At 35.1% G+C, this 26,689-nt stretch overlaps 1 protein-coding gene across 11 annotated transcripts in view; it reads right to left on the minus strand.

The window, feature by feature from the left end:
• Positions 1-201: 201 nt before the first annotated feature.
• The window catches only part of KTN1 (kinectin 1), a 106,193-nt gene continuing 79,705 nt past the window's right edge, over positions 202-26,689 (minus strand). For 3 of the 11 annotated variants that reach the window (XM_056133196.1, XM_056133192.1, XM_056133190.1), the window contains 12 exons: positions 24,960-25,046; positions 20,324-20,413; positions 17,896-17,976; positions 17,010-17,099; positions 16,815-16,907; positions 15,661-15,732; positions 15,179-15,262; positions 14,926-15,009; positions 11,933-12,016; positions 5,919-6,011; positions 4,056-4,176; positions 202-657 (listed from right to left, as the gene is read on the minus strand). In XM_056133196.1, coding sequence (XP_055989171.1) covers positions 4,072-4,176; positions 5,919-6,011; positions 11,933-12,016; positions 14,926-15,009; positions 15,179-15,262; positions 15,661-15,732; positions 16,815-16,907; positions 17,010-17,099; positions 17,896-17,976; positions 20,324-20,413; positions 24,960-25,046 — 963 coding nt within the window. In that variant the 3' untranslated portion in view covers positions 202-657; positions 4,056-4,071. The remainder of the gene's footprint in view (positions 658-4,055; positions 4,177-5,918; positions 6,012-11,932; positions 12,017-14,925; positions 15,010-15,178; positions 15,263-15,660; positions 15,733-16,814; positions 16,908-17,009; positions 17,100-17,895; positions 17,977-20,323; positions 20,414-24,959; positions 25,047-26,689) is intronic. The other 8 variants (XM_056133198.1, XM_056133195.1, XM_056133197.1 and 5 more) reach the window with 5 other exon arrangements.

The following is a 26,689-nucleotide window of genomic DNA, read 5'->3' on the forward strand; positions in this document are numbered from 1 at the left end:
GCATTGGTCCGTCCCTGGAACCACATGGTCCCTGAGCACAGTAGGGGGTGACTCCCAAAACAAATCAACAAAAAGCCCCAAATAGGAAATAACACCTATCTTATCATATTCTAAGTTTACAAATAATAATGCATTATAAATAATATTGCTCTGTAGTACTAATGAAGTGTTGAGTTCAATAAAAATTAAAACAAGTTTGAATAAGTATCATCCCTTTATTTGACGCCATTACAAAAACTGATTACATTAGCAACAAAAAAGTGTTTTCTTGAGTTGAAGTCAGAGGCAGTTACTCCTCAAAATGTTAAAACAGTGTACAACGTCAGTATTAAAATGTTATATTTTACATTGTCTTTACCACTTTTGATCTTCTGAACAATTTTATTGAGCAAAATAAGATAAAAGATTACATGTTTATCTTCAGGAATGTAAAGGTCTAATTATTCAAACAGTTTTTATTATAAAACTAAACTCTGAAGGTGTCTACAGAGTTGTTTTTTCTCTTTAAATCAGTAGTCTAACAAGGATTAGAAAAGACAAAACTGTTCAGTGTTTCTGACAAAGTAGAAAGGGTGAAAACATAAATAAGGCTTTAATTTGGCAAAATATAATACAATGCCTTCTGTTATCTTCGAATAGTTTGCCAATTACTTCATTCTGTAAAGATAAGAAAAAAAAAATTTAAGCAAAGCAACAAAAGGCAATCAATCAAAATACATGTGTAAAATACCAAAAATACAAGTTTTATTTGGTTTAGCAAGGCCTTTTCAACTAGAATCAAAGATATTAATATTTATGACATTAAAAAAAAGAGAAAAGGTTTTCTGTTCAGAATTATTATGAAAAAAATGTTTTAAAGTGGACTTTATAATGTGAACAGTAACACCAAAAAAAAAAAAAGGAGGGAATTTTACTATAAGAAAACAATATTGGGGCCCCAACGAGATACCACATCATCACCCACAAACGGGCCCTCTGGGTACTCAACAAGCTGCTTAAGCCTTGATCCCAGATACTCAGAAACAAATCCCGGAACCCAGTGGCTTTTGGCAGAAATCCCTCCAGATTTAATTATTAAGATTTCAGAATTCCAAAACTGCACAGCTGCATAATCAGCAATAGAAGACAAATTGTCTAATGTTGTCTTTTTAGCAGATCTGAGTGTTGAGGTAAAACCCCAAATAATAATGGTAGGTCTGGCATCGAATGAATGTAATCAAAATAGAGAGAGAGAGAGTAATGTGGAAATCATCTGCTACACAGGTAGGGGGAGGGTGTGGGATGTGAGGGGTATACTGGGGTTTTTGGTAGTGGAAAATGTGCACTGGTGAAGGGACGGGTGTTTCATCATTGTATGACCGAGACTTAAACTCAAAAGCTTTGTGACTGCTCTCACTGTGATTCAATAAATAAATTTATAAAAAATTTTTAAAAAAAGCAAACAATATTGTGAGTCTATTTTTAGAACCCTATTTTTTAAAAAATACAAAGCTAAAATACTAACAATAAAGAGAAGCTGAAATTGGCACTTCTCAGGGCTGGAGGAATAGTACAAGGGGGAGGGTGTTTGCCTTACACATGGCCGATCTGGGCTCTATCCCTGGCACACTATATGATCATCTGAGCCTACCAGGAGTGATCCCTGAGCACAGAACCAGAATAAGCTCTGAGCACCGCTAAGTACTCAGGAACATATGCCAGGGTTCAACAATGTTTTGAGTGCGAGGCAAGCATCTCAGTCCCTTTACTCTTTCTGGCTCTGGTTTACTTTTATTACCACCACCATCAACATCAGTCATACCTGGTGGTTTTCAGGGCATACTGCTAACTCAGGAATCACTCCCGGTGATGCTGAAGGAGACCACATAGGGTGTGGGGGATAGATTCTGGGTTGGCCAAGTGTAAAACATATGTTTTACCCACTGTACTATATCTCTGGCCTTGAACATTAATTACTTTTATTTATTTTTGGTTTGGGAGTGCTCGGGGGGACAATACTAGATGCCAGAAATTGAACCCAGATCCGCTGCACATGCAAGGCAAGCACTTACACACTTTATTATCTTTCCAACTCAGTACTTTTAAACAAGTACAAGAGAGGGTACTGGAGATATGGTTCACTGTAAAAGCCTTGCATGTATGAGACCCTGAGTTCAATCTCTGGCACCATTAAAACCTTAAGAGCATCAAGGCTATACTGAGAAAAACTGATGATTGATGATAAAACTCTTAGGGTAATACACATTTAAAAAGTGTAAAGAGCTATGAGAAAACAACAACAACAAAAAACCCAACTCCACCAAAAATTGAAGAGAGGAGCTAATGAACACTAACTCAAAGAAGATATACAGATGGTCAGTATTAAGTGTTCTTCATCATATCATCAAGCAAATGCAAATCAAACTGGAAATGAGGTATCATCTCACAGCAGTGAAAGTGTCATACATAAAGACTGAAAGCGGGGCTGGAGTGATAGCACAGAGGGTAGGACTTTTGCCTTGCACGCAGTTGATCCAGGTTCGATTCCCAGCATCCAATATGATCCCCTGAGCACTGCCATGAGTAATTCCTTAGTGCTGAGCCAGGGGTAACCCTGAGCATCACCAAGTATGACCCAAAGGGGGAGAGGGGAGACTGAAAGAAAATAGCACTGGCAGGATTTGGTGAAAAAGGAATGTTCATCCACTGTTGTGGGAATGTTGTTTGGTTGAGATTTTATAGAAAACATCATGGAAATTTCTCTAAATATTAAGAATAGAGCTTCCATTTATAATTCAGCTATTCCTTTCTTGGCATTGACCTCCCAAAGTGCAAAAACAATTTGAAAAGGTATTTGCATTCTATGTTCATTGCAATACTATTCATAATAGTCAAGCTCAGGAAACAACACATTTGCCCAAAGAACAAATGACTGGATTAAGAAATTCTGAAAATAGTTTATTTTAAAAATCACTGTGAAATAGTGATGTAAAGAAAATTAGGGCCATAATCTGAAGTAAAAGAAAATAAGATGTTTGAACAAATTTTTTTAACAAAAGAAAACATGTGAAAAGAGGAGGATGTGAAGAGGGGAAGGATTAAGACAAGAAGCAAGAATCAAGTTTCTTGTCTAAGTTAGGAAAGATGATAATGTGACAGAAGTTTAACTCTAGGCAACTAAGAAGTGATCTTACCAAGAGGAAAAATTAACAAATAGGTACTAGAGAGATAGTACAGGGGTTTAGGCACTTGCCTTGCAAATGGCAAACTTCAGTTAGATCCTGGAACTACTTATGTTCCCCTGAACACAAAGCCAGCAGCATAAGTTAAGGAATGCCAGATGTGGCCCCCAAAGCTAAACAATAAGGTAAACAGGCTGAAGAAAAAACTCAAAAGGTTGGAGCTCACACCTTGCATGTGCGATGCCTGGTTAGAACCCAGCACTGTAAGGCTGTAGGGACCCTCGACTACAAAGCTAGGAGTAACCCCTGAACACTGTTTAATATGGTCCCAAAACAAACAAACCAAAATATTAGGCTGAAGTATAACTATTTTTGCTGACAGGAGACTTTAAATACTATTTAAAGAGAAGGGAATGCTAAAACAGGTCAGAGAATCACCATGTAAGAATCAATTTGGTGATTCATCAGACTTTTCTAGGATACCCATCGGTAGGCTTTCATATGATCAGAGTTTTAAGGAAGGGTTCTGACAGGGAAGAGTCAATCAAGGATGAGCTGATAAGATGCAGCCTATGAAGGCTGCACAGGCTGCTGACCTACAGGAAACCATGATTAGATTACAGCAGCTTCAAAGAAGAATATACTAATATACTCATAGCTGTGTTAGTTAAGTCATTCTTAAAGTGGCAAAAAGTTTTATCCCCTTCCAAATTGTAAACCAAAGTATGTACAAGAGGAAATACAAGATAAAATGAAACTTTATGAAATTTAAAGCTGTCATTTGGAAGTTTTGAGGGAAATAAATGGGAGTATTTCCTTCAGGACAATGAGATTTTCTCTATTTATAGTAAACATACATACATGCACGGTTAAGTGTCACAGAGTTATTCTTACCTGAACTCTGTTAGTGTTATTTCTCCTTTGTGAGTTGTTGGTTTACTTCCTGAAGCAACTGCTGTAATTGTTTAACAGTCTGATTTAGACTTATAGACATTGTCTCCTTCTCAGAAGACTCCTAAAAAGAAATGAAAGATGAAAATTCTAAGAACCACAAAGAAAAGTCACTTGCAACAAAAACAGAAAATTTAGCCTTCTAAACACAAACATTAAAGGAAACATGAAAGTAAAAGTGTTTCACTGCTAAGGAACTATGTATGGTCTTCAATAACAAGTCAACATTTCACTTTATAGAAAAAAAAAAAGAAAACAAAGAACATACCAGTAATACCAGCAAGCCATAGCAGCAGAATCACAAGGGGAGAACTGTATACATGAATTTGAAGACAAAATACAGGCCAACATTGGTTAAGGAAGTTAAAAAGAAAAGAAACAATAGAATGGAAGAAAATGTAAGGTACTTAATGAACAAAGAAAAGAAGACCTCCAAATTTTAGAAATATCAGAAGGTGAGGAAAAAGGGAAAGGGAAAAAAAAAAAGAGTAGTGGAAGATATAAAAGCTGAAAAATTCCCTGCTCAATGGACTCAAACAGAACAATACTGACACAAAATAAGCAAAATTTGCCACCTGGAGAGACAAACTTCATAAAGCAGCCAAAATTAGAAAAGCCTTAAATATAAGGGAAATAAGAATCATAATGGATCTCCCATATGAATGGTACAGGCTAGAAGAATGGAACGATATATTCAAATTACTCAAAGGAACTTTCAACATAATGAGTCCACTACCCTGTAAAGCTCTCATTTAGGTGGGACAAATAAAAACATTCTCAGACAAACAAAAGCTGGCAACATTTGTGATAATCAAACTAGCCCTGAATGAACTGAAAGGCCACTTTTATAAACCAAATAGCCAATTGTAGAAGCAACAACCCTAAACAGGAAATGGCAACTTAGACCTTTATATCAATAATATCCTTAAATGTCAATGTACTCAACTCTCCCGTCAAAAGGCAGTGGCAGGATGGATCAGAAAACAAAATACGAACATTTGCTACTTTCAGAAAATAATTGAAATTACAGCATAGACGCAGACTCAGAGTAAAAGAATGGAAAACAATCATAAAAGCCAATAGTACAGCAAAAAAAACTAGGGCAGCCATACTTGTATCAGACCACACAGTATTCAATATAAAGAAAGTAATTAAGAGTTAGGCATACACATATTGGTTAAGGGAATAATAGATCAATAAGTATTAACTTTAACGTATACACAATAAATGTAGGATCAGCAAAGCTTATGTTTTTGCTAATAAACCTAAAGAAACAAACGGATGGAAGGAAACACAACAGTAGTGGTGAGAATCTTCAATACCCTCCTGTCCACTGTATAGATCGACTAAACAGAATGTCAGTAAAGACATAAGAGCACTAAATGAAGAACCAGAAGAGGTGGGACTAATGGCACTTTTTGAGGATGTAAGGGACATATACAGCCCGTTCTTTTTATCTAATGCACATGGAACATTCTCCAGGATAGATCATTTATTAAGGAGTAAGACAGATATAAGAGCTGGAGAGAAGCTCAACAGGCCAAAGCACATGCTTTCCATGTAGGAGGGTGGGGTTTGATCCCTACTACCACAGGTCCCCCCCAATCATGGGCCAGGAATGACTCCTGAGCAACATCAGGCAAGTGTGGCTCAAAAAACAAAATCTTCACTAAGAATGCATTATAAACGATGAAAGCACATCACAATGACATTTTTTAAGTCAAAGACTTAGCTCACATATTTTAAATTCTTCACTTTATTTATCAGGTAATTAGCATATAAGTCTGGAGCTTGAAAAATGCATACCATTTCAGGGCAAACATCACTATTCTCAATAACAGTAGTGTCTCCAGCAGCTTTGACTATTTTTGACTGGATAAGATCCAGTGACTGTTGAGCCTACAAGGAAAGAAATATGTATTATTACAGCTATTTTAAGTAAGACATCTAATAAAGAAATATATGCAAGAATGAACAAACACAATCTTACCTTCTTTGCAAAAGACCATTGTTTTTTTCAAAACATAATATAAAGTCAACCTACTCTTTTTTTCCCTCCAAAATAAAAACAGCCTCCTATAAGAGTAATAACTATAGCTGGTATTTATTTTAACTTAGTCTAGATTAAGAATCAGCTAACACTGGTGACAGTCACAGCTAAGAATGGCTTTTACATTTTTATTTTATTTATTTATTTATTTATTTTTTAATAGTGAGGCACCATGAGGTACAGTTGTAGACTTACACATTTTTGTGCTTGGGTTTCGATTATACAATGATCAAACACCCATCCCTCCACCAGTGCGCATTTCCCACCACCTCGGATCCCAGCATCCCCTCCCCCTCCCCCAGCCCCTATCCCACCCTGCCTCTGTGGCAGGGCATTTCCCTCTCTCTCCTTTTGAGTGCCATGGTCAGCAAAAGAGGCATTGCATGGCAATCATGCTTGGTCGACAGTCTACCCTCAGCATGCTCTCCCATCATGGGCGGATCCTCCCAACACCCTTTATTTGGTGTTCCCTTCTCTTTCTGAGCTCCCCCTTCCCCTAACATGTGTGGTTGTCCTCCGGGTCATTGAGTAAAATTCCTGGTACTAATCTCTGCCATACTTGGGTGTTAGTTTCCTATTTTGTTACTTTATGTTCCCCAGATGAATGCAATCTTTCTATGTCTATCCCTTTCTTTCTGAGTCATTTCGCTTAACATGATACTTTCCATGTAGTACCACTTGTATGTAAACTTCATGACTTCGTCTTTCCTAACAGCTACATAGTACTCCATTGTGTAAATGTGCCAGAGTTTCTTCAACCAGTCATCTGTTCTCGGGCACTCAGGTTTTTTCCAGATTCTGGCTATTGTAAAGAGTGCTGCAATAAACAGACAATTGCAGATGTCACTTCGGCTATACTTTTTTGCCTCTCTGGGATATATTCCCAGGAGTGGTATTGCTGGGTCAAATGGGAGCTCAATTTCTAGTTTTTTGAGAATCATCCATACTGCTTTCCAGAAGGGCTGAACCAGTCGGCATTCCCACCAACAGTGAAGGAGTGTCCCTTTCTCACCACATCCGTGCCAGCACTGGTTGCTTTTGTTCTTGTGGATATGGGCCAGTCTCTGTGGTGTGAGGTGATACCTCATTGTGGTTTTGATCTGCATCTCCCTGATGATTAATGATGTGGAACATTTTCTCATGTGTCTTTTAGCCATTCGGATTTCTTCTTTGTCAAAGTTTCTATTCATTTCATCTCCCCATTTTTTGATGGGGTTGAATGTTTTCTTTTTGTGGAGTTGAACCAGTATTTTGTATATCCTTGAAATTAACCCCTTATCAGATGTGTAGTTGGCGAATATCCTTTCCCATTCAGTTGACTGTCTTTGTATTTTGGTCACTGTTTCTTTTGAGGTGCAGAAGCTTCTTAGTTTAAGATAGTCCCATTTATCTATCTCTGTTTTCACTTGCTTGGCCAGCGATGTGACATCTTTGAAGACACTATTAGCTTCTATGTCATGAAGGGTTTTGCCAACATTTTCCTCAATGTATCTTATAGATTCCGGTCTGATGTTGAGGTCTTTAATCCACTTAGATCTTACTTTTGTACATGGAGTCTTAAATAAGGTATGTGGGGAGTAAACCAATGTAAAAAAAGAAATGTATGTGGCATACAAATCATAAAACAATTTTGGAGGGTTGCTGATCCCAAATCTAAATCCCTCTTCTTTGCATTTTAAATATACTTGATTGTATTACCAAGCAATTTGCTACATTTTTTATGTCAGTAAATATATATAAAAAAAAAGTCAATAAAGCATTGCATCGTATTTCTAGTAAACAAATACAATATACTGCCACCTATTTTTTCCACTTTTTGCTATCATAAATAATATGGCATAACCATGCATGTCTTTGCACATCTCTATAATCCTTAAACTACTCAGACACAAGGTTCCAAGGCTAAAACTGTGTGTATACACACTAAAAAGCAAGGCTGAAACTGTGTACACTAAATTGCAAGACTAAATATGTGTCTCATGCACACCCAGCTCTGAAATCAGGAATTACTCTCTTTGGCCCTAAAACTGCATGTTTTCTACCTTGATTCAGAAATCATATTAAAAATCCAGGTAATTTTTTATCAAAGAGCATACTTAGCCTTGATAATGTACCAAAATTTGAACTCTGAAAGTTCTCAATAAGACATTTTATTAAAGGTAAAAGGTAAAGGCCCTCCCGTAGTTCATCTCCATTGGAGACTTTGTTGTTACTGTGTCTGGCATATCGAATACTCTCGGTAGCTTGCCGGGCTCTCCGACAGGGGCGGAGGAATCGAACTCGGGTCAGCCATGTTGGCTGCGTGCAAGGCAAATGCCCTACCGCTGTGCTATCGCTCCAGCCATTAACTGGCAATAATTTTATTAACTGGCAATTTTATTAATTTTATTAACTGGCAATAATAAGACATTTTATTAACTGGCAATAATAACAAAGTAATTCTGGATTTCTACATTTTTGCATAACAATTATAAACAATAATCCCCAAACTAAATTAATTTTACTTTTAGAATAGTGATGAGTAATTATTCAGATAACAATGTTAACAAACAGTACCTAACCTCTAAAGTGTCAATAGAGATCACAATCACTGTCCACAGGACCTTTTCCATTCTCTCTGGCCCAGAACTTTAGGTTTATCTTCAGATGCTAAAGGTTTATTTTTACTAACATTATCTATTCAATTATCTTGTTTCTTTATATACCATATGAGTAAACTCAGCCAGTGTTTTCCTTCCTCATTCCTCACTGCCTTTCTTAACACGTTTTCAAACAGTGGATTATATAATTTATGTTACAACATAAAGTTAAGATTTTATTTTTGTTGTAACAGAACAGTATTCCACTGTGTATATATACATCTTTACTCACCATCCTTCACTACATGCTTGCTTTGTTTAAAACCTTGGCTTTTGTAAACAGTACCACACTGTGCATGATTCTCTGAATCAGTGCTTTTGTGCTCTTGAGATAGATATAAGTGAAATAGCTAAAGTAAGTGATAGCTCTATTTTTAATTATTTGAGTAACAGCCACGCCATTTCCATAGAGGCTGAAGAAGTTACCAATTGTGAATCAGAGTTTGTTATTTCTTCCACCTCCTATCACTTTGATTTGCATTACCCTGATACTCAGTGATGATGAAATTTTTCTCAAGTGCTTCTTTAACACTTATTTATCTTCTTTGGAGAAGGTCTCTCTTCGGTTCTCATATTTGAGGAGGTTGATTTTTGGGTTGCTGACTTCTATGACTACTGGGATGCTACTGAGATAATGCCCTTTTAATGTTTTAGAGTGGTCCAATATTATTTCTTAGCATGTGGCTCACCAGTTTTCCCAACACCATTTGTTGAAGATGTTTTCTTCCTCCAATTTATTCTTACACATAAATTTTATTTTTGTTCCATTTTTATTTTTGTTAAGAAATGGGCTTTTTATAGGAACTGAATCTATTTAATGCTTTGGGTAAGATGGTAATTTTAACAATATTTAATTCTTCCAATTCATAAGATGGGGATCTTTCCATTTTCTTATGTTTTTTTTAATAGTGATTATAGTTTTCAATGTATAATCTTCTCTGTTAAGCAGATTTCTAGGTACTTTAAAAAATTTAATTGTAAATTGAATTTAAATGTTTTTTCTCTTCTAGCTTGTTGTCTGCATAAAAAATGCATCAAATTTATATTGATTTTGCAACCTGCTTCCTTTCTGTGAGGTTTACTATTATTGCTAAATAGTTCTTGATGGAGTGTTTAGGATTTTTTTATGTATATTATCATGAAATCTACAAATTGTGGTAGTTCTTTTCCAACTGAAATTCCTTTTCTTTTTCCTTTTACTTGCCTAACTTCTATGACCAGGACTTCCATTATTATAATGAATAGAGGTGAAGTGGGAATCCTTGTTTTATCTTAAAGGAAAGTCTTCACTTTTACACTATTGAGTATCATGTTAGCTATGGATCTGTTGCTTATGGCTGTAATATGCTGAGGTAAATTCCTCTAGCCCTATTATATCGAAAGCTTTTAATTATAAACATATTAATACTGAACCTTGTCAAAAGCTTTCTCTGCACTTTTCAGGATCTTCTTCCTTCCTTTTATCAAGTATTATTTTATCCTTTTGGTATCAGGTTTTGATTTGAAGGTAGATTCACAAAATCTATTTGGAAGAAATTCCTATCTCTAAAGATTTTTTGAAGATTTGAGGAGAATAGCTAATAAGTCTTCTCTGAAGATTTAATAAAATTCACTAGTAAATCCATCTGGACTTGGTCTTTTGTTCTGGGGGAGTCTTTCAATTACTATCTTTAAATTTCTTTCCTTGCTAGAAATTGGTCTGTTAGAGGTTTTCTATTACCTTCAGATTCAGACTTGGGAGGCTGATGAAAATGTCCGTTTCTTCTAGGCTCTCCAATTAAGTGGCATAAGGTGATCATTTATAATTCTTTTTATCTGTGTAATTTTACCCATGCTTTTCTGTTCCTATTGGCATTGATTTGTCAATTTCATTTATTCATTTAAAGAACGAGTCCATGGCTTCACTGAATTTTTATACTATTTTCTTATTTTATTTCTGCTTTAACTTTTATTATTTCCTTTCTTCTACTGACTTTGGTTTTATTACTTGTTCTTCTGCTAGCTCCTTAGCACAGTGATGCCTATGCTGCAAATCTGTGTTAATTAAGCTACATCCTAGTATGAGCTGCTGGCATAATTTATGCTGGCATCAATGTGTTAAATTGTGTGGTATATCAACTCTTTTCCCAGAACAATGTATTTTATATAAAACTGAAGAAATAATGAAGTAAATTAAGAACTACAGTAAACCAAGTAAAAAAGTTCAGCTCCAAAATGCCAATTGTGGAAAACCTCCAGAACCCAACTGCCACCACGCTCACAGCTCACAGCTCACGGCTCTCCATAGGCTCAGGACGAGCCCCTCACACATGAGAATGAATGTGGTGAAAAACCCAAATATGCGGCTTTTGTGACTGAAATTTCATGCTCCTGCGGAGTTGGGAATGGCAACCTCCCCCCAATTTCTCTGTCTTTTCTGGAGCCCACCACAAATTGCCTCCAGCTCCATATTACCTCATTAATGGCCATGATTCAAAGACTCACAAATATCGGAAAAGAGATACAAGCTACAGAGGTTCTAGTCATTTCCAGTTTATTGCCCCATTTGAAATTTTAGAGTCCCTAAAGTGCACGTTGGCGTGAGATTTTATACTCTACTCCACCGATGTACCAAGAGCAGCGATTACATTTAATAGGTTAAGGTAGAATGCAATGGATCTCAATCCAAAAATAAATAAATACTAGTACACAAGGCTCAACATGTAACAATATGTTAAAAATTTCTTATACAAGCTTGGGCTTAATGGTTCTAGGGTGAGATACAACAATGTTCACACATTTTCTTCTAAGGAAACTTTCTTGGATCAATTTTACCGCATTATTCATAATAAGCCATACAAAATAAATTGTTTAGGACATGCTTTTGAGGCAGACTTGGGTGGTGGTGGAAAAAAATTCGAAATAATGGTGGTGGAAAAGTATTATGGTGGAAAGGTGGTGGGATTGGTGTTGGAATAGTGAATACAATAAATTATTATGAATGTTATTAAAGAAATTTTAATGCCAGTTGTGTAACAGTTTAAATTTAGAAATAAATTAGTATAATGCAAAAGAACAAGCCCAGAATGAAAGATTAAGGACACAACACTACACAGCACAATGTGACATCTTCAAAACAAGCAGTGTCTTACCTTATGCAGGTCACCAGCTACTTTCTGTCTTTCACTTTGTTCAGTTCTAAGTTTTGTGAGTGTTTCATTTAACTGTCTCTTTAACTGTAAAAATAAAGGAACAAAACAATTAACTGAATTTGTAAACTTCATTAATTATACCGAGACCTCAAGGATCAAAGAATGGATGAGAAAGAATGGAATCACTAACAGTTATTATGCACAGTGGATTAGCCAATATGCTGCACCAGATGTATAGAAGAGCTAAGCAGTGGAGTTTTCCCATCTGTAAAGGTAAACATAAGAAAAGCTATAGAAAAGAACGTGAGTTTAGAGTGGAAAATGCAAATGTAAAAACAAACCATCAAACATCAGAAAAGTGCCTTTGTTCTTAAGTCACCCCAAGTTAAAAGTTAAGTGGTCAGAACTTTTACAAATTCATTTTTAAAGACTTTCTCACTTCATGTTTCAATAAGAAGGATCAATTGTCTAGTATTTTAAGACACTGATGATAACAAATCCAATAAGATAAAAACCTTAAAGATGTAAATGTTCATAAACCCTGAAGTCTTCACTAAAAAAATCTGCTTAAGATTAGACTGGCCTATTTCCACCACCAAGTAAACTCAATAACCAACCTGGCACAATAGTGATAAAGCTTTATAAAAGTCTAGTATCAACATTATAGTATCTCTCTCCCACTTAAACATGAATAAGGAAAATTAGTTACATTGACAAATAATAACTGTTGTTAAAAACTCAATTTAACTTTTTTCGTCTCCTGCCCATGGGGCATAACATTCCAAAAAGTTTTAGAAACCCAAAAGGGGAAAGAAGATAGTAACATGTGAAACTGGAGGGAAAATCAGCAGGGGAAGATCTATTTGGAAAATTAATATTGGATAGTAACTTCACTGAACTCTATTTAAGTAACCAAACCTTCAATTTTTTTTCTCTTAACTTTAATACATCAAAGATGTTATTTCTTGAGCAAATCATACAAAGAGCAAACAAGATTATTTATCTTAAATGTTGTAAAAGCTATTCTAAGGAATCAAAGACTGAAATAAAGAGTACAAATTCAAGGCAAAAAACAAATACTAGTCAAAATAGCCTCATAAAATTGAATAGCAAAAATTACAAAGGAAACACCAGTCTGAAATTAAACCTTGCATTTGTTGGTGTGACACTACTTTTGGGGTCAGCCATCAACCACCAAAATTAAAGTAATATATCCATCAATTATATCTAGAAATTATTTTTAAAAAAAGTCTCGTAGAATAAGATTTATAGCTGAAGTATATGCTTAATCAAGTTCCGATCCGCACGTATAATAAACATTCATAACCTAATAGGTTTTTTTTGGGGGGGGGGCTTTTTTTGGGTCACACCTGGTGATGCACAGGGGTTACTCCTGGATCACACTCAGGAATTATTCCTGGTGGTGCTCAGGGGACCATATGGGATGCTGGGAATCAAATCCAGGTCTGCTGCGTACAAGGTAAACGCTCTACCCCCTGTACTATTGTTCTAGCCTCATATAAGCTAGTCTTAAGTTGCAGTAAGAATGAATTCAACTAAGGTTAAATTAAGAACAAGTTTTATTTTTAAAAATAGGGATATATGTGTTTGTGTAGGACTCATCAATCTCTTTGAAAATTTCTGGAAGTCTAATTCCCATAAATGACTGTTATTCACAAAAAACCATCACAAATGGAATCTATCAAGAAATTTTGTTATATACAGCAGTGCTAATAAAACTCCAGGACTGGAGAGGGAATACTGGGGTTAAGGCACTTGTCTTACAAGCTGCTGCCCTCGTTCAAACCCTGGCACACATATGTATGGTCCTCCAAGCCCTGCCAGGAATCATCCCTGAGCACAGAGCCAAGAGAAGGCTCTGAGCATAGCTAGGTATGGCCCCAAAACAAACCAACAAAAAAAAGGATAAAAACAACAACAACCAAAAAAATGGATAACTGCAAATTGGGCAGTTAACGTGGTAAAAATGAAACTTACTATAATGTTCTTGGACTTTAATCAGGTACTGTTTTAAATGTTATCAGAATTTTACAGTCTTAGAAATATAGACATATTACTGTTTGAAGCACAAAATTAGTATCTATGTTTATCCTACAACTAAGCTTATCATAATCAGTGTAAATCAACTTTAAGAATGGAACTAGAAGTGGCTACATAGGTTGCTGTAAGACATTTAGCAGATTCTGACTTTAATTATCTTGAAGTCTCCAGTTTTAGAATAATATTTTAATTAATGCTGTTGGCAATAAAGAATTTCAAAGGCTTTTTCTTACATACAATCTAAAGAAAGACTATTAAAATAAGATGTTGGACTGAATTACTGCTCCTAAATGAAGAGGTATTATTAAATTTTAATAATCTCCTTCCAGATTAAAAATTAAACCTGGCTAATAAAATTTTAATTTTTTTAAATCTGGATAATAAAATTAAAAAAACCAAGTAGAATATTCTGTTTGTTTGTTTGTTTTTGGGTCACTCCCTGCGATGCTCAGGGGTTACTCTTGGCTATGCGCTCAGGAATTACTTCTGGCAGTGCTCAAGGGACCATATGGGATGCTGGGATTCGAACCCAGGTCACCCTTGTGCAAGGCAAACGCACTATCTGCTGTGCTCCTGCTCCAGCACCCCCAAGTAGAATATTCTGAGATGAGAATCTTCACAATCTGTTTCATTTTTTTATTTACAAAAAATAATGCTACTCAAGAAAATAGGTTTTATAAAACAGAAAACTTTTTGGAAAAAGAGTTGCAAAGCCAAACATGCCATTGTTAGGAGCTAAGAAAAGAAAGACCATCTTAAGACTGAAGAAAAGAAAGATCATCTTAGGAATCATCAAAATATGAAGAGTACCTTAAACTTTAAATATGCCAGGCTAAAGATGTTAGCAAAGAGAAAAAGTTTGGATGGTTTTTCCACATTTCAACACAAGTGTTTTCAGAGCCTATTTGATACCCAGTGAACAAGCTTCTTACCAAATTTAGCTCTTCATTCTGTCTTACTGCTTCAGAATATGAATCATCAAGTTTTTTCTGCAATTCAGTCAACAGATCTTTCAGCTGCAATGAAGTTTAGAGTTTAAGATTGATCTCCTTAAGATAGCCCATGTTTGTACGTTACTCCGAAGTTCTGGTACAACAACTTATACTGAAATATGCTATCACTGTTGTAAAATTAATTTGAATTGAGAAGAAGAAAATTTGAATTAAAAAAAAATTTTGTAAGTACCTCTCTGACTTCTGTAACATAGGTAGATCGTTCAATTTCTGCCTTCTCTAGTTCCATTTCCAAATGCTCTCGTTCTCTTCTCAGCTAATAACAAAATAAGAAAAAGTTAAACATATTTGAAGATTTTATTTTATAATACTTCCCACATTAAAAAGTTAATTTTGCTCAGATACAATTCAAGATATTTTTAACAACATTACAACTTCATCATCAAGTGAAAGAAAATTTAAAAATTTGGTACAAATCTTTAGACCAAAACTGAGTCTTGGGCTAGAAAGATAATATAGCAGGTAGGGCACTTGCCTTGCAAGTAGTTGACCTAAGTTTGATCCCTGGTATCCCAAAAGGTCCCCCAGGCACCAGCAGGAGTGATTCCTGAGCCCTAGGCTAGGAGTAAGCCCTGAGCAGAGCCAGATGTGGGTCAAAAACAAAGGACTAAAATTGAGTCTATAGAATACAAATCAAACAATGAAATAACCTACATTTTCAATATCTTTATTTTCTTTTCTTAAGCGCTCAAGCTCTTGTTCTGAAGATGTGAATGACAACTGCATCTAAAATTATAAGAAACAATTACATGACAAATACATGAACTATAGGTTTCTGTTACACTTTAGAAAATTTTAAATGAATCTTATTTAAAGCCAAACTGAATTACAAACACTAAATACTAAAAATTAAGTCACACTTACTTTTTTTTTTTTTTTTGCTTTTTGGGTGACACCGGGCGATGCACAGGAGTTACTCCTGGCTCATGCACTCAGGAATTATCCCTGGTGACCATATGCGATGCTGGGAATCAAACCCGGGTCGGCCACATGCCAGACAAATGCCCTAACCTGCTGTGCTATCACTGCAGCCCCCACACTTGACTTTTAGGTTGCACTCAAAACCTACTTCTCTCCAATATATTTATATATTAGTACATTAAACACCTAGATATTTTTAAAAATTTTTAAACAATTTACTGAAAACCAATCAACTTAACCACCAAATGCATTAACAAAGAATACCATAAACAACCCTAAATTCATAATAGTTGGCCTAAGAAAACAAGGAACAACAGAGGGAACTCAACTAGACCCAATAAAATGAAAGAAAAATTAACACTACACAGTAACATTCACATCCCATGAATGGAAGATTACACAACAATATTTGAAAACATCTTAAACTCCAAATTCTTTTAATTATCACACAGTAATTTTATATTTCAAAGCACTTTTATTCTGTACCCTTAGTTGTTATCTAAACCAAATGAGTCTAAACTGGATATGCATCAGAATCACTTGAAGGTGCTTTAAAACAGATTGCTGGCACCATCAAATTCAGATTCAGCAAGTCTTAGATTAGGGTCCAAGAATGAGCACTTCAAATAAGTTTCAAGTGATGTTGATAGGCAGGATCTACAGTTGAGAACCACTACTCAAGCCACCGCCTTCACCATCACCACCATCAATGGTGCTCAGGGCCTGTTTCTGACTCTGTACTCAGAATTCACTCCTGGCAGGGCTCAGGGTTCTGAAGACGAAATCTGGATCTGCCACATACAAGGTGCGTGTGTGTGTGTGTGTGTGTGTGTGTGTGTATGTGTATTATCCCAAAGCCTTTAAAATAAACAAAAAAACAAACAAACCTGTTTAATAGTCTTCTGTGATTCATCAACCTTAACTTTCCATTTATTTTCTTCTTGCTCCACACTTCTCTGTAGTTTCTGTAAAATTCCCTCCTACAGACAAAAGTTTTGCAAAATTCATGTTTGATGTCAAGCAAATAGGACACTAAGAAGTAAAAATTAAGAAAAAAAGGTAGACTAAAAGTCATTTCCTACTGTTTCTGCAAGGACGGATTTGTATTTTTCACATTCTAGCTGTAACAATGTGTGCATTTCATCAGCTTCTTTCAACTTGTGCTCTAAAATCTGCAAAAAATGAAATTAAAAAAAATTTCCAATCTTTTCCCTAGACAGCCATGCTTTCAATTTGTTAAGTGTTTAGCAGTATAACAAATGATGTCTCTATTTATAATGCACAAAATAAACATTTTGTATAAAATTATCTAACAATACTTTCCAATCTTAAGTAGTAATGAAGTTCAAAGAACTTCTTGATCTTTTTTCTTTTTTTAAAAAAAAAAGTCTACAGGAAAATAGATTACACAGCTGTATAACAAAGACGCCTGACTTCCTTAGCCAGGTGGAAAAATTAAAGTGAATTAAGACCATGGTGCTTTTAACACACACATACACACAACCCCTCCCATGCTCCAGACCCCACACGGCTGAATTTTATTCATGTACTGCAGATACAAAGAATGCAACTCTTCCAAATTTTAGTCATTTAGTCTCTAACACTCTGACAATCAATCTGAAGATGCTTTAGCAAACCAGCCAATTTCTACTACCCATACTGGTTGATCATTACTTTTTAAATTTAAGCTAAAGAGAGTGTAAGGGACAACTACTGTTTTAGAAATGCTTAAGATACAAAGTTAAAGGGCAAACACTAGCTTAGTACATAAATTATATGCACCAGCTTTGTATAGAAATGCAAGGAAGCAATTACACCAAAATTTGCACAAAAAGAAATCGGCTTTTCATATTTTCTTTGAAGATAATTACTATGCACAAATCATTTATCTTTCTTAAGCTCTTAAAGGCAAATTTTAATTTACTTTTTTTCTATGTTTGGTTAAAATACAGGTACTTTTGAACTAACCTTAACTTTCTCTGAACCTGAAGATTCAGCGACACATTCTTTCGCTTTCTTTTCAAATCCATGTAACCATTCACTATAAGTCTGTGAAAAAAGTAAAAATATTCCATTTCCAGAAGCATCAAACAAAGTCTGAAAATTATGTAACAAAATTTTATAATTAGAAATCTATAGCAATACTAATTCTCTGGAAATTTCAAAAAAGAATATAGCTATTGCATAAGTTACATATAATCCAGTCTGTAGGGCTGGAGAAAGATGGTATAGAGGGCAAGGCACTTGCATGATAAATGGCCCACAGGGTTCGATCCCTGGCACTCTGTATGGTCTCCAGAGCCCCGCTGAGAGTGATCTCTCACTGCAGAGTCAGGAGTAAGTCCTCTGCTCTGCTGGGTTTGGCTAAAAAACCATAAATACATAAGACAAAAAAAAAATACATTATCGGTTACCACCAAAGTGAAAATATTTACTCTGAATCATGATTATTTGTGATTGAATTGAGAAATTTTAGGTATATGAGCTGAAGTCATTCTCAACTACTTGTAAGGAGCAGAATTAATAATTTCTTTTCGACGGCAAGAGCAATAGTACAGCAGGTAAAGCATTTGCTTTGCAAGAAGCTGGCCCGAATTTGATCCCTGGAATTCCATATCCTGGAACAACACCAAGAGTAATTCCTAAGCGCAGAGTCTTGAATAACTCCTGAGTACCACTAGATATGGCCCAAAACCAACCCCCAAAAGTATCTTTAAAGTATCTTTAAAATACTAAAAATCTAAAACAACTTTTCAAAACTTTGTTCCAAGTAAACCAGTTCTTCAAAATTGAGGGTACACAGGGGTGGCACAAAACACAACAAACAAACAAAAGAGTCAGTTCAATATGATATGTTGCTTGAAGTCTATAGTTTAGTTCTCTCCTATGCTGGTTTGTTTAGCAAAGGAAAAACCAACATATATATGTATATATATACATACACACACACACACACACACACACACACACGCACACACACACATTTGGAGACAAATGCAATGATGCTCAGGATTCACAACTGGCAGTTTTGGTGCCAGAAATCAACTGTGAAAAAGGCAAGTATGCAACTTAATCCCTGCAGTATCTCTTCGGCTCCAGTTTTAAATTCTTATTCTACACACTAAAGTCCATTTGTATCTGATAATTTTTATTCTCTTATTACTAAGATTAACAGTAATTACTAAGATTAACTGCTTCACTGTTAGATAAATAGTCATATCCTTCAAGTCTTTAAAAACCTAAAATGTGAATCTCTAAGTGCCATGGAGAAAATTTATTTCTTCAGGCCAGAGCAATAGCACACGATTCCTGAGCACAACCAGGGATCGCCCCCAAAACCACCACCACCACAACAAAATCACTTGAAAGTTAACTTCTACTTTAAATCATTAAATACCGGCTTATTAGCCACTGAAATTTCTTTTCAATATAAGTATTATCATCTATCTCATGTTTTAAAGATTACCAGCTGAACAAAATTATCAGGTGAATGAACACAAATAAGTTTTGAACTAATTCTCTAATTACCAAGTTCTTGATCTTAACTAATCACAAACACCATACATTAAAAATTTAAGAACTTGATGCCCGCCCCCACCCCCCATCACCTCCATGCTCCCGTCTGGACCCCACTGGTCATATGAACCTCATCCAGAAACTAATTTGTTGAAAATCTCAGGTATACAGGCTTTGTGACTAAAATCTCCAGCTTTCACAAGGTCGAGGATGGGCGACCTCCCGCTGCCTGGCAGTCACAAACTTGGCCCAAAGCTGCCAGTCAGTTAAGAACTTAACTCTAGCTGTATCAGCCCGTTAAAAATTTTGGAGACCTGGAACATGTGGCTAATATTTCAGCTGCATGACTTCTCAAACTCTGTAACACTGATAAACCAGGAGCAGCATATCAGATTGGATGTGAGATAATGTAGAAGGCAACCAACCGCAATTAACAAAATATAAACACAGAAGATGTAATCTTTAACAACATCTTAGTAATTTCTTATATAAGGGATTAATGTCTCGATGGTGAGATAAAACAATCTTCGCTAATTTTCTTTGGTCATCCTTTTAACAAACTATTTTTAACAAGCAATGAAAAATAAATTATTGAGAGCCTTCTATGGTGGCAGGCTCAAGGGGTGGTTGGGAAAATTGGAAATAATGGTTTTGGAAGGTGCAATGGAAGTGAGATTGGTGTTGAAATAATGAATGTCTGTAACTAAACTAATGACTTCAGGTAATTAAAAAACATTTAAAAATTCAAGTAACGTTTAAGAAATTAGCCCACTATATGTAATACTATCAAATCCAACTATAACATGCAAATACTGCTTATTCACTCCATTAAATAATTATAAAGATGCCCTGTCTAATAAGAATAACAAATTAATCTTACCAAATTAGATGGAACAGACACCTTGGGAAATAATTTTTTGAGAACTTCTTTAGCTTCCAACTCAACAGCTTCCACGTGTTGTTGACTTTCCTAAAGCAGAAGATAGAGCAAGTCAAACATGAGATTTTTATAAAATTTAAAAATTAAAATTAAAAAGCTATGATCTTTTGAATTTGAAGGGAGGCAAAAGTCTTATTTTTAAAATTATTTTAATACTGACAAATATTTACATGTTAAAATTTCTCATTTTAAAATGTCAAAATGCTTCCACAAGAAAAAAAATATACAAAATATTATAACAAATGAGTTTAAAAATGCATTAAGTAAGGGCAATATCTGACAATAAGCCAAGTTATTGGGCTGCCAAAAGACAGTACAATAAGTGGGTAAGACACTGGCCTATCAGTGGTTTGATTCCTATCGCCACATATGGTCCTCTGAGCACCACCAGGAGGCATCCCAGAGCCAGGAAGTACCATCAGGTTAACCAAATAACAAAGCCAAAAACCAAAACCAAAAACCCCTAAGTCATCTACCTTTCTAGATCATCTACCTTTCAACAGCTAACAGTTCTATAGCTAAAACGTACATGTACCCTCGAGTTTACTTGTCTTAAAATTGCTCCTTTCGGCTACAGTTTAAACTACATGCAAAAATATATATATTTATCTGAGCAACTGAGGCTTATAGACTAGCAAGTCTGCCAAAAATGCATCACAAGTAACTATGAAATGCCATGTGATTAAGATGGCAGAGTTCACAACCACCAAACTCTGAAATGTGTTTGGTGAGGTGGAGTAAGAGGGAACAAGCACAGGAACACCAGTGAACAAAAACTGACAATGGCAATGGGATTGATGTTGGAGTATTAGATGCCTAAGACTCATCTATCAATAACTTTGTAAATCATGGGTCTTTAAGTAAATAAATAAATAAATAAATAAAAAGATGGCAGAGTTTATATATTTAATTTCAAGAGCAGGTGAAGCTATTTAAATAAGTTTCTAAATCATGAAAAGTAATAAACTGAAAATAAAGAAAAAGGGAGACAGAAAAACTGATGGCATTTTGCACCACCAATATACTAAAATTAGTATTTGTGCTATTAATGTCAATCTTATAACTAATTATATACTAAAAATTATACATAACGATATAATAATAGTTTCAAAACTTATTGCGCTCCTTTAGTTCCTATTAGGAAGACTAATTCTGACACTGGTATAGACTCTGTCAAGTATAAATTTAAAGAAAAAACTACATCTCTAAATTCAGTGAGTTTAAATCCAAATTTAATGAACAGAAATTATTAACTCAAAAACCACGCACGATTGGTCAAAATTAGGTTAATGATAACATGCAAAGTAAAAATCGATGAGCCAAACTTATCTCTACAAGACTTTAAAAAATGAAGTCTATAAACTGCAAAACTAAATAAAACCAAGTGCAATACCTCAAAATACTTGTGGAGCAGGAGAGTACAGCAGGTAAGGTGCTTTGCCTTGCATGCACTCAAACTGGGTACAATCTCCAGCACCACATCTCACAATCCCTGACAGGAGTGATTTCTGAGCAAAAGGCCAGGAGGAAGCCCTTGAGCCCTGCCAATAAGACCCAAAATTTAACCTGCCTGCCCCCTACCCTTGCTGACATTCAAAAAGATATTGTAAACTTCAATTGTGACAATGTAAACACACTACAGCAAGATCTCATCCTATTTCCCTACCACCACCACCATTCTTAAACCATTTTTTTCAAATCACAGATTTAAGATACACACACTTCAAATTTTTTAAATCTAGGAACATAAAAACCTAAAATTAAGGGAGCCAGAGAGGCAGTACAGACGATAAAGTGTGTGCCTTGCATGAAACTGACCCCAGTTTGTTCCCTAGCACAAGCGGTCTCTACCCACATCTCTAGCAGTGAACCCTGAGCACAGAGCCAGCAGCAAGTCCTGAATGCAGCCAGATATGACCCAACATCTATCCCCAGAAAAATATATTGTTACATAATGACAAGCTATACAATTCATATTGTATACAAAGAGTGAAATTACTTTAGTGGCCAAACTTCAAAAACTTGTCTAAAACCAATCTAAAAACCTATCTAAAATCAATCATAAAAACCTATTTAAACCAACTATCCAAGGCAACACAATTCATATTACATACAAACACAAAAGTTCCTTTAGTGGTCAGACTTCAAAATCTTTCAAAAGCCATCTAACCACACAAAATAAGATATACCCATTCATGTAAAATAACTACTACTTTATAATTAAGAGATTATATTGAGCATCTGGTCATAAAGTGGTAGAGCAATTTACTTTAAAAATCAGTAAGATGAAATAAACATCATGACAGTTCCTTCCAACGGAAACAGATTCTGAAGAAAATAAGTGTCTAATCTGTAATCAAGATGTACAAAAATGAAAAGTTACTCTTAATTTTATACTAACAATTTATATACAAAGTTTTTATCTGACATAATGTGGCTATAGATAACCATTTTCCAATTTCACCTTAAAAACCTGAAAAAGATCTAATATTGAAAATCACATTACTATAATGCCCTTACTAACGTTAAGCATAAGATATGTTAAATATCTTTCATGTGAACCTATCATTTATAGTAGCCCTTCCTCAGAATACTACTTTAGGGGAAAAGAGAGAACTCAAAGGGTTTTGGATGTGGGGGCCTGGATCTCTTGCACTGCAAAACAATCCCTGAGCACCTACCAGGTGTGGTCCCTAAACAAACAAAAGAGAATATTGACTACCTTTAAAAATCCTGAAGGGGTTGAAGAAAGTGTACAAGGATAAGGGGCCCACCCTCCAAATAGCTGATCTGTATTCAATTCCCTAGCACCACAGAAGTGGCCCTGAGCAATACCACATGTGTTCCCCCTTCCCAAAGTATAAATAATCCTGGAAAAGTTGTATATCATTCTCAGTTACACATAAGGTTAAAGTCTACCGAAAATTATGAAGCACTTGATAAATTTTGGAATATGGCCAAATTCTTAATAATCATCATCAATTCTAGCCAGGGGTGTAAGTTACTGGTAGATTACTTGCCTTGCATGTGCAAGGCCCTAGGTTCAATTCCCAGCACATACACACACACACACACACGCACGCACACCCCGCCCCTCCCCCACAATAAATTCTAACTTTCCTTTGGAATCATAACATATAGGAGTAAGTTACTGGTAGATTACTTGCCATGCATGTGCTAGGCCCTAGGTTCAATTCCCAGCACACACGCACGCACACACACCATAAATTCTATCTTTCCTTTGGAATCATAACATGTAGGAATGCTTCTGATGGAGCTTATTCGTGCTAAAATAACATTATAAAGAAATTAGCACTTCCTACATATCGTTATTGACAAAATAAAAACTATAAGGTAGCTAACTCTTAAGAGCAAAAAATAAAGTTATAGACACAACCAGAAATATTACTGCTGCCAAAACTGAAACCACTCACACAAAAATATAGGTCCTACTTGACCTAGATTTTTCTATTCCTATTCCGTATTATTTCTCTAGTCTCAGTCAGTATCTGCCAGCTATCTGAAATGTAGGTTTTATTGAGAATCAGAGACAGATGAATAGATGTGTAATACAAATCTAGATCTATAACTAAAGGAATTGTAACTACACAAGTATATATTCAGTAGTGCTTTTTTTAAAAAATAAAAACCCAGTTTTGCTAAAAAGAAAAGTCCTTCAGATATCACTAACACTTGTACTTAAAATTCAATAGATTATTTCAGCATACAAAATGCTGAACTTAATCATACAGTTAATAAATTTATTAAGCCATGTAAAATTCAACACCCTTGTTTCACATTTATTCTTGGTGGAAGTTTTCAAAATACCTGACAGAACTGTCTTCAAAAATAATTTTTAATCACAATTCATCAGAGATCTCAAACCCACAGAACAACTTGAATTCAGAATATTCTCACCATTTTTAAAACAAGAGAATAGACGTTTCAAGAGTACTCTGCACAACACTGGTGAGGAGAATCATCCCTTTCATAAGCACCCTCTACTAATCACAACACATGCTTCATTACTGTTCAGCTGTTTCAAAATCTAAAGTTTAATTTTAGTAACTACCTCTTCTAAGGAACTATCTTCAATAACATATACCCACAACTGATACCTTCCTGAAACTTCCTAAGACTATTTTCAACTAAGTCTCAATTTTGGGGGTGTGCTCCCCCAAAATCCTAAGGGAACTCATTATTCAGAGCTATCTCCTAGGTATTTGAAAGGTTTTTTGTGTTTTGTTATTAGTTCAGAATTTTCTTCAATGCTCTTAACTAACTCAACAGGCACTCTGCTAAGAGTTGACAAACGTGGCATAGGTCTTTAAAGATGCTTCAGCTTAAAGCAATAATTATCAAAGCCCAAACAATCAGGTAACCACAACAAATCAGCATGCCCCAAATTAAAGCTTCAAGAAGTCGATGAATAAAGCAAGAGATGACAGAGATGATAAATGTGGATGATAAGGAGAATTTTATATTTAAATTGCAGTAAAATTAAATGCCTTAGTTTGATTTTAAGAGAAGCTGCAGATTTTTATCTGTTCAGTGGATTGTTTCTAGGAGTTACAACCTTGGAAGTCTTGTTCACTTTGTCCTGCAGCATTTTTTCAGTTGATGCCAATGCTTCCATTGCTTCCCAGTTTTTCTCCCGAAGGTCCTAATCATTTTTAGAAAGAATGATTTCAGTTTATCCATAATTGAAAGATTTTTGCTTTTTAACTTCATCAGTATTTTGCACTGCATTTAAATGCTGGATACTGCAAAATTATTTCAATGGGAAATATGTATATTAGCAAAAAATAAAAAAGCAATGTTAAAAAGTCTGAATGAGAAAACAAAGATGCGCACTTCCCAGTGTTTTAGTACAACCACCAAATATATCAGTTTTAAAGAGCTGCTGTGCACAAATGAAAAAGAAGAAAACATTCAAAAGTAAACACACAAACCAAGATTACAAATATGATTTTAGATATATCAAATATTAGAGGATTAAGGACAGAGGCAGCAAGATTTATATCTGATTTTTAAATAAGGCCCAGTATCACTTGTGGGACTATCCAGGGATGCACAATATTTTTTCCTAAAATTACATTTTAAATTAATCACATTTTGTCTACCTAGGAATGACATAATAATTTATTCCAGTTCTAAATCTTTCTTAGCATAGTCAAATTTGTATGCCATAAGACACCTGGCACAAGCTCCTTGACTGAGGCAAGGTGGAAAGCTGAAAGCTAAAAAATACATTACATTTTCTTAGAAGAGAAAGAGATCATTGGAACCTGAGCTCTAAGATTTTTAACACCATTTAATTAACAGAAACAAGAAAATCTACTATATTTCAATCATTCTTCACAATTAGACATCTAAGCATAAAAAAAGAAAAGTTAAGTCAATAATTAACATTTATAAATGCTGATTTTTATGCCAAACACTGTATTTGGTATTTCATATAAACTCTCACAACAATAACCCTAAGAAGTATTTATTCCCACTATACAGTTGAGGAAATCACAGCACTGAACGAAAAAAAATTGGCCAAGTATACAAAGACAATGAAGTGCCTGAACTAGAGTAGACTGATACCCCAATCTGCTGGCCTCCAGCATCTGGGCTATTTCCACATACTCAATGCCTCTAAGCTGCTGCTGTTGTATAAGACTACCTTACTGTCCTCTCCTATCTCAGAACACTCATTAAAACCTGATTAAATGCTAGCAATATATTGGGAAATTCAATTTGGGATGCTCAAGCAATGCTATTAGTCATATTATACAAACACGCAAAATACAATTCACATGCCTAATTTTGACAAACTCAGGAATGTAGGAAATGTCAACTTATTAAATGAATAATACAAAATGTTAATTTTTAAAACCTTATACAATACCTATAAAATATCACCTTAGAATTCAGTAACATTTTTAGCCTTGCTCAAGTCTGAACCATCATAACTTTTACTTTTAAGAATTCTTTCTTTAGGATTTTACTTATAGGTGTCACTTTCTGGTCAGAGGAAATTTAAGAAAAATATCTAATTCCTTGATCTGTTCAGTAAAGTTATTGGGATTTATATTTCTCAGGGCACTATCCCTTCTCATTCTATCATAAAAGTGAGCAAATTACTCGCAAAATACTTAAAACACCAAGATCTGAACTGGCATTTAGTTTAAAAAAAGAGAGATTCCTCCCTATTTGAGGCAAGCACCTGATGATCAAATGGCCAATCCACTGGAGTTTACAGCCTACTGTAGTACTTCCAGATCCAACAAACTACTATTTCCTGCCTCCCATCATTCT

This window comes from Sorex fumeus, unplaced genomic scaffold, assembly GCF_029834395.1.
Source record: "Sorex fumeus unplaced genomic scaffold, SorFum_2.1 ptg000098l, whole genome shotgun sequence".
Lineage (NCBI taxonomy): Eukaryota > Metazoa > Chordata > Mammalia > Eulipotyphla > Soricidae > Sorex > Sorex fumeus.